Here is a 9,057-nt window from a genome sequence, read left to right as displayed (position 1 = left end):
AATGACAACTTTTACTATGGTGACAAAGTGATCAATTAAAGCAACATGTGGTTGAGGTACAGTGTGGGGGTGGAGTAGGAGGTAGTGGGAGTACTGACGGGGCGAATGGAGACGGGGGGAGGACGGAGAGGAGGGGTCGGGGTAGGAGTGGGTGTGGTAAATCTACAAATAGCTGCTCGCTGTCTGGGATTCCTTCACATCGTCTCTCTCCCAGTTGCCCAGTGGGACAGTTGGGTCTCAAGCAGCTTCATCAAAACCACAAGACAACCGCAAAGTCAACCAGCAATGAGCAAGTCATACTCCTCCTCAGCCCAGAGTGCCTCCTCGTACCGCCGCACCTTCGGCTCTGGTGTCGGGTCAACCCCAATGTCCTCCCTCTTTTCTTCCGCAGGAGGTGGCCGCAGCTCCTCCTCAGCCCACATGTCTTCCCGAGTCTATGAGGTGAAGAGCAGCAGCCTCCCCTCCTATTCCAGCTACAGGGTGTCCTCCGGTGCTGGTGGAGCAGGGTATGGCGCCTCTACAGCCATGCGCACCTACTCCGGAGAGAAACTCGACTTCAACCTGGCCGACGCCATGAACCAGGACTTCCTCAACACAAGGACCAACGAGAAGGCCGAGCTGCAGCACCTCAACGACCGCTTTGCCAGCTACATCGAGAAGGTGCGCTTCCTGGAGCAGCAGAATGCAGCGCTGACGGTGGAGATTGAGAAGCTGAGGGGCCGCGAGGGGCCCGGCCGCGTGGCTGAGATGTATGAGGAGGAGATGAGGGAGCTGAGGAGGCAGATAGAGGCCCACTCCAACCAGCGTGCCCGGGTGGAGGTAGAGAGAGACAACCTGGCTGATGACCTGCAGAAACTCAAGCTCAGGTAGGTTAGAGGGTGATGAATGAGGGGATGATCTGTAGCAATGGATGCACTGTTAGAGAGTTTGGATGAATGATGAGGCTGATGTGGCTTTTGACAGTAAGTTCCTAGAAAACAGAAAGAAAGACCAGAAAGAAACACAACAATTCACCAGGTCTAGACAGAGAATTGGATGGTACAACTGTCTCCATCAGGGGTTCCCAAACTTCTTGGCTTGTAACCCTTAAAAGTGAAGCAATTTCTAAAATAGTGATGTTTGCCCCGTACAAAGCTAGAATATAAGAGAAAAGTCACCAAATATAAATCTGTTGCAGAAATACTGTACTTTTTTCCTCGCTTGTTAGGGTCGGGGTTAGGTTGGGGTTAGGGATAGAGTTAGGGTTAGGGTTAATGTGTCTATAAGAGATGAAATTCTGATGTTTGTAACTCACAAAACTAGAATATTTGAGAAAACTCAACAAACTAAAATCTGTAGCAGTAATACTGTATGCTTTTTCCTCCCTTTTTAGGGTTATGGTGGGTGTTAGGGTTAAGGTTAGACTGAACGTGTCCTTGAGAGGCAAAATAGTAATATGAAAATAATATTAGAGAAAAGTCTTCAAACTGAAAATCTGTAGAGCAGAAATACGTCCCATATCTCATATGTCTATGAGAGATAAAATACTGATTGTGCTTTGTACCTCACAAAACTAGAACATTCGAGAAAACTCATCAAACTGAAATCTGTAACAGAAATATTTTATATTTTCCCCCTGGTTAGGGTTAGACTTAGGAAACTGTTGTAGGACTAAAGAGTATCTTATCTCAATCATCCAACGACCCTTGAGATTACCCTTGCCGCTCCATGGAGGGGTCTCGACCCTCAGGTTGGCAGCTGCTTGTCTACATCAGAAAAACAGGTCGACACGTTGCTGGATGTTACAAGAAAATAGAAAATGGAGAGAGAGGAGAGGGAGGAAAGTGGTAGATTTTCTTTTTAATACGAAGAAAGAGGACTCGCAGTGATTTCCAGAGGGTGTCTGTTCTCTTCTGGAGAAAAGGGTAACAACAAAGGAGAGATTTGAGAATAGCTACACTTCAATGAGCGGTTACGGTCCACCAGCTTTTTACAAAGGTGTTTTATAATTTATTCACAAGAGACACGACGCAGGAAAATGAAGGGAGAGACAGACGGATAGAGTTTCAGCCAGACGGAAAGAGATGAAGACAGACAGGAATGAACAGATGAAGACAGTCTGTTTGTGTACGCTTGTGAATTTAGAGTGAGTTAAATGAAGAAAAAAGAACAAATGTTTCCAAAAATCAAGGACAGTCCTGCCTGTGTGTGTTTGACAGAGAGCTGTGATGTATCTCTGAATAGTCTATTTGTAGCTACTAGGTCAGTTCTTTGGATTTAGAATTTCTGTCACAGCAACAGCAAGCAACATCACTTAAATGCAAGTGTGTAGAGAAACACACACACACACACACACACACACGCATGCACACACATTCAATCCTCACTTTCTTTCCATCAGCCCTTTTTTTAAATTGTTGCCTGCGGCACTGAGTGAAGCTTGCCAAAGCACCTGCTGCTCCCACTGAGATCAAAATACACACACGGACTGCCCGCCCGCAGTTACAATGCATGCAATGCGGACACGCACGAACACACGCAGACGTATGCACACCTATAGAATCTGTGCAGAATCAACAGATAGCGTCAGCAACTACATTACATACTGTGAAAACAAGTTTATCTTAAGGCGCTTTGCTGAAGCTGCAAAAAGCAGAAAGGGAAAGGTATTTGTAAAGCGAGGACTGCAGGACTGTTGATGAGGATAACGCAGATCAAAAGATTGCTGGGAATGTGTTCAGCAGATGTTCAATATCTTGTACAATAAGTCCACAAGTGCCAACCCAATGTGCCGCATAGTACGAGCAAAGAAATAAAATTCACCACACAGGATGTGAAGTTGATGACTTTCCCCCTGACTCACACCTTATGTGAACCACACATAAGATCACATAAAATCAGATTATTAAAAGAAAAGAGATATATATATACATTTACAAGAAAAAAATGAGCCTTTATGAATTAAAATTCTATGTGTAAAGATGACGAGCTCTCACCAACGTGTCTTTTAGTTTCATTCAAACCTGCAAATCTGTTCAGTGTCACATGTAACAAACCTTAGATCAAGCAGATATGACCAACCAGCGTCTTTAGACTGCGTATGCAAACACTTTTCAAACACATTTTCTCTACATCTTCCATTGTTCAGGCAGCATAGTGAAAAGCTAATTCTGGAAACATCACCAGCCGAGGGCAAACCTCTGCTCCTTATTCACTGTTACCATTATGACTGTGACAGTGTGACAGCAGCTGCACCACAGCTTTAGGACTCAAAGAGCGAGCTCACCAGTGTGTGTGTGTGCGTTAGATTACCATGTCTAGTCGGTTCTATTCTTGTAAATGTAGTGACAGCCCAAAAGAACAGGGAGCAGAAGGCTGGAGGAGTGATGGTGGTAACCAGTTTATCTGTCTCGTAATTGGTCCCTGGGGAAGAAGCCGTACGTGTTGCTCAAACGCAGATGAGTGTTTGTATCCACTCGTGTTTTAACTTTGTTTTTGCTCCTTTCCTGCCCTTTGTCTGTCGCTGTCTGCAGACTGCAGGAGGAGATTCACCAGAAGGAGGAGGCTGAGAACAACCTTTCTGCTTTCAGAGCCGTACGTCTCCTATTTCCATAACAGTCACGCCTTTATATCTCGCTGCTCAGTCATTTTACCCTCAAAGCCCAAAGCAGAGAGTCAAAGTCAAATCTGTTTTCTGTTTGTGTTTGTGTCCAGGATGTCGACAATGCCACTCTGGCCAGGCTGGACCTGGAGAGACGCATTGAGAGTCTGCAGGAGGAGATCGGCTTCCTCAAGAAGATCCACGAAGAGGTCTGTTGATCCGTCTATAAATTCTGTCTGTCTGCAAGCAGGCCGCCACACCTACAGTATGTCTATGTACTATGTATGTCAGTAGGGTGGTGTGTACTGTATCAAATTTTACTGTAATATTAGATGTAGCGGATCTTCAGGGGATCAAATATTTCACACTTGAACACACCCACTGGTGTTAAAACATGTTTAATATGCACATTTGCACAGTTTCTTGCTCTCTCTCTCTCTCTCACGCACACACACTCGCACACACTCCCTCAAAAAGATAATAACAACCTGGGCGTTCAGGTCTTATGCAAAGCAAATGCAATGAGTGCACATTCGCCCACAGACATCAAAGGACACACGGAGCTGCACGCTGGGACACATGTCAGCACAGTTGCGGCCTCATCCTGTCATTTTGTCTTTCCCTGCCTCAACTCTGACCTCTCAGAAATGCTGAACCGGTGATTGGTTGAAGAGAGCATGTCAGCTGTTGTGCGTGTCTGTCTCAATGTGTGTGCGTGTGTGAGGTAAAGAGGGAGAAAGAGTGTGTGCATGCGAACAGATGCTAAGCTATTTATATCCTTTGGTTTGAGCAGAAGACAGCTGAGTTGGACCGAAGAAACTCCAAGTGTCACGATGTTAAAGGAACAGTTCACCCCAAAAATGACAATTCAGTCATTATTTACTCACCCTCGTGCCGATGGAAAGTTTCATAGTCGACGAAACATTTCTGGAGCTTTACAGCGTTGCAGCATTCTCCTAAAAAAACTGAAGTAGATGGGGACTTGTTTTAAAACATACAAAAACAACCAAAAGAGAAACATAGAATGGCCCTATACAGCTTGTCCAGCGTAATCCCAGTCTCCAGAAGCCTTGAGATCCCAAATTGGTTTGAAAAGGTGTTTTAACATCCCTTTTAAGCCAAAATCTTCACTGTAGCCGCTAAAAGCATTAGCGTGCAACCCATCTGGAGTGGGTGCACGAGCTCAACCGCACGTCGAAGGGTTAGATAAAGTATTTTCAAATCAATCTGAGAATGTTATGTCAGTAAATCATTGGGAAAATTTGTTGTTTGACATTTTCTAGCTCTATATTCTACGTCGTTTTAGCTAACTTCCTGTCTTTGCAGTTAGCAATCCCCTCCATCCTCTTTATGTCACCACATGAACGTGGAGTAATAATCACCAGACATAGCAGCAAACGAGCAACCACAACAAACAGGATGAAAATGTCTTTTCTCTTGTTGTTAATTGTTATGCTCCTGTCGCCTTGCAGGAGATCCGCGAGCTTCAGAGCCAGATGCAGGACACTCAGGTCCAGATCCAGATGGACATGTCCAAGCCCGACCTGACTGCTGCTCTGAGAGACATCCGCATGCAGTACGAGGGCATCGCTGCCAAGAACATCGGAGAGGCTGAAGAGTGGTACAAGTCTAAGGTAAGATGGAAGCACACGCACACACACACACACACACACACACACACACAGATAATCTCCTCGAGCTGTTTCACAACTAAAACCTCTTCCCATCTCTCCTCAGGTGTCTGATCTGAACCAGGCTGTGAACAAGAACAATGATGCACTGCGTCAGGCCAAGCAGGAGAGCATGGAGTACAGGCACCAGATCCAGTCCTACACCTGCGAGATCGACTCGCTCAAGGGCACTGTGAGTATCTCCCGGATGTCCTTTCTTTCTTTCTTTCCTAACAAGCACACGCTTTCTATCTTTTTCGTTCTGTTTTTCAACCACTCTGCTCCCCCGTAGAACGAGTCTCTGCTGCGCCAGATGAGAGACATGGAGGACCGCATGGGCCGCGAGGCTTCTGGTTACCAAGAATCTATCGCACGGCTGGAGGCAGACATCGCCAAGATGAAGGTAATTATCGTCAGTGGATGAACCTCCTGCAAGAATGCTGTCCGTGTTTTTACAGTCGGTTTTGTGTTTTCTGAGCGGACAATAAAACCTCTTGTGTATTGATTCAAAGGATGACATGGCTCGTCACCTGAGAGAGTACCAGGACCTCCTCAACGTGAAGATGGCCCTCGATATTGAAATCGCCACCTACCGCAAGCTGCTGGAGGGAGAGGAGAGCAGGTGTGTGTCTGTGTGTGCTCCTCACATTAGATTCTGTCTCAAGGCTATCGTAGCTTGACATTTTCACCCTGAATTGCGTGCCAAGCTGAATTTTGTGTTTTGTCCTTCTTGCAGGATCACCACCACTGCGCCTATGCAGTCTGCTTATTCCTCCCTCAGCTTCAGAGGTAGAGAAACAGTCCACGTTCTTCCCCTCACTCATAAATACCCCATTTTACATTCCAGATGAGTCAATGGGGGACAAAAAAAAAGACTAATTATAGCTTGTGACTGTATATGGTAGGCGCTATTCTGAGGGGCTGTGCACCTGCAGTGACACATTCTGACCACCGCGTGGCGATATGCACATGTCAAAATCCTTCATGGCTCCTTGATTCACAGGGCCAATCATCAGCAAGCCACACATCAATAATCACACAGCTTAACCCGTTCATTTGATGCATTAACAGTTCAAACATGCAATTAATCTCTGCCTGCGCCTCCGCTCGCTGCACTCTGCGGCTGCTGGAATGAAAACAATGAGAGGTGATTAAAGATGATGTATTACTGTAGGTACAGCTGACACTGGTTGTAAATGAGAGTTTGGATATTACACCTGTAAGTGGCATCAGACTGTGTCACTGCTGCCCCCTGAATGTTGCTCAAAGTCGATTAACCCTCCAATGCGAGTGTGTGAAACTCCGTGAACTTTGTGCAGCTGTGGCAAAGCTTATTGTACGAGTTTATGAGACGTGTAAGAGCCGTGTGTGTGTGTGTGTTCTCGCAGAGACCAGTCCTGAGTCACAGCAACAGCGCTCCTCAGAGGTTCACTCCAAGAAGACTGTTCTCATCAAGACCATCGAGACCCGCGACGGAGAGGTACGAACACACACACACACACACACACACACACACACCGTAAATACACCGATCAGCTACAATGTTAAAAGGACAAACGGATAAAGAGATAAAGGGTTAGGGTTAGTCTGATTGGACTTGGCTCTGGCCCGTCAAGGAATGGACCCAGGAGGCTTCCAAGCAGAACATTTTATTCTAATGAGATGGTCAATGTTCTTCACATCACCTGTCCTTTTTCATTTTGTTGCTGGCGTGACATACAGCACACTTACATGACACAAGTACATTTTTATGGTCCTGACACACCAGGCTGACGGTCGGTGAGCATCTGTGGCTCTAGTCCATGCAGTGTGTCCCGCACCATTGGCACTGACCCAATTGAGCATGTAGAATCAGTGGCGGGTCGTTGGTGAGAGCAATAACTCTGATGCATGAAAAGAAAAACAGAAAAAGAGAGGGAAAGCCGCTTGAGTCTGTCGCTGTAGTATCCATGATTTCACCCATTTTCTCCATATTTTACTCCTCTGCCTCTTCATCAGTGCCATTTGCGACTTTTTAACAGACATACTCTCGATTAGAAGCGGCTTTATTAGCGTCAACAAAAGCTTCTTAACCACAGCAATGGTTGTGTATCTGCAGAGAGGTATTTCCTCACACGTAGGCACAGAACGTACAAACTGTAGTCTTTACGGTGTGTTCAAGTGCAGCTTGATGATGATGAAGACGACACAGTCAGCCTTCACCGTAGCTAGTTCTTTGGTGTGTCGGGGCCTTTAGATATAACGAAATCATAATTTTCCAACTGAAGCATTTTGCTTTGCTATATTTTTATCCAGATGAAGTATTCTATGAGCCAGGGTGCCCAGTCTGTAAGTCTCAGCCAAATGTTCCACCTACGTTTTATCATCTGTTCCCTCCAGGCTGAAGCAAACTACCAGATTTAAAAAGCAGATTCCCATTTTAGATTTGACTCAATCTCCACCTTTGCATTTGCAGAGAGTATAAAGCAATTTATGTGTAGAAAAATTAGCTGAAAATTCAGCTAGAGACATTTCTGGTCTCTAACTGATCCCTCAAATCTTGTAGTTTGCATCGACCCTGTGTAGACACGCTCCACACCCCCCTTCCACGAACAAGCAGCTTCACTCGCCTGCACAGCACTTCACTCCAAACAATACCTGCTTCACTTGATGGAAAGTACGCTCACGAATTATCTGCAGTCCTGAACACAGATACTGACGTGTTTCTCTTCTTTCACTGTAATCCACAACACCTCTTCTCTCCTCCTCAGGTCGTCAGCGAGTCCACACAGCACCAGCAAGACATCATGTAAACCGGAGGAGGCGACCGTAGAAACTACAATAAATTTATTAAAAATTAGTTCAAAAATCTACATTTTCCTTCCAGTACTATGACGATTTATAAGCTGAGCCTAATTTTGGAGACCATTTCAGCTGAAACACAAAATCTACAAGTGAATGCAAACAGGAGACATCTTCAGACAGTGTACAGAATGGAGGCACGGTGCAAAGTGCCTTTAGCCTGGTTTTAAATAAAGGTCATTCCAGGAATAATGCTTTATTTGTGTCATTATCCGAAATGTGTCATATCTTATAATTCAAGTAATGATTTCAAGCGAACAACACGGCTTCGTGGAGCTGCACCGGCCCGGTATGAGAAGTCTGCAACACCAGGGTCACATGTAACGGCCGTTTTTGTTGCACATGTTCCAAGTCTTTCTGTGCAAGCGTGCAAGTATATGACTTGTTTAAGGAGGGCTTTTATTTGTGTAACTGATCAAAGGGAAGTGAGATGTTGGTCTCAGGTTTGAGATATTTCAGAACGACGAACATCTGATGAGAAAGGAACTCAGTCATGTTTGAAGTTTGAGCTCAATAGCATGTGCTGGGTGTTTGTATGAATATGGGTGACCATGTTGTGCTGCTGCTTCACCGTGCCGAGGATCTCGAATAAAGACATTTGTTACCACCATTTTAAAGACAAATCTCTTTTTTTGTGTGTTTTGTGTAAGACAGTCTCCTTCTTTAAACTCCACTCATTAGCATTCCTCATATAGCCTACGTGCCTTGGCATTGGTTCCTCTATGAACTGTTTCTACCCACTACGTTCATCATCAGATGTGGGCTGCATTAGCTTTTCTAAAACGATCCCAGCTTCCCCAGCCAAGCGAAGCCGTCTTCTGTTAACATTTAATTCACTTTTATAAAGAAGAGAGGCGTTGCGGCCCCGCTGAAATTATCAGTAACCGCGCTGGTCTCGGTGCAGGGAGAAGAGAACAATGGTTGGTTAATGAGCTGGCTTCGGTCGTGCTTTTGTTTTCCAGCAGA

At 45.3% G+C, this 9,057-nt stretch overlaps 1 protein-coding gene across 1 annotated transcript; it reads left to right on the top strand.

Annotated features, from left to right (window-relative positions):
• The first annotated feature begins 201 nt into the window (after positions 1-201).
• On the top strand, positions 202-8,708 carry desma (desmin a). Its single transcript, XM_073474289.1, has 10 exons — positions 202-866; positions 3,513-3,573; positions 3,694-3,789; positions 5,053-5,214; positions 5,318-5,443; positions 5,543-5,653; positions 5,763-5,872; positions 5,987-6,039; positions 6,639-6,730; positions 8,001-8,708. The coding sequence occupies exons 1-10, from the start codon at positions 286-288 to the stop codon at positions 8,040-8,042; spliced, it is 1,434 nt and encodes a 477-aa protein (XP_073330390.1). The 5' UTR covers positions 202-285; the 3' UTR covers positions 8,043-8,708.
• Positions 8,709-9,057: the final 349 nt, after the last annotated feature.

The sequence above is a fragment of the Pagrus major genome, chromosome 9, assembly GCF_040436345.1.
Source record: "Pagrus major chromosome 9, Pma_NU_1.0".
NCBI lineage: Eukaryota > Metazoa > Chordata > Actinopteri > Spariformes > Sparidae > Pagrus > Pagrus major.
This window is presented reverse-complemented; position numbering and strand designations above follow the sequence as displayed.

What these genes read in the sequence shown, in the direction of transcription:
- desma (XM_073474289.1), top strand. Translation starts at nt 286, where the DNA reads ATGAGCAAGTCATACTCCTCCTCAGCCCAGAGTGCCTCCTCGTACCGC. An exon ending in CTGCAGAAACTCAAGCTCAG is followed by an intron (nt 867 to 3,512) that starts GTAGGTTAGAGG and finishes CGCTGTCTGCAG; the next exon opens with ACTGCAGGAGGAGATTCACC. An exon ending in TCAAGAAGATCCACGAAGAG is followed by an intron (nt 3,790 to 5,052) that starts GTCTGTTGATCC and finishes GTCGCCTTGCAG; the next exon opens with GAGATCCGCGAGCTTCAGAG.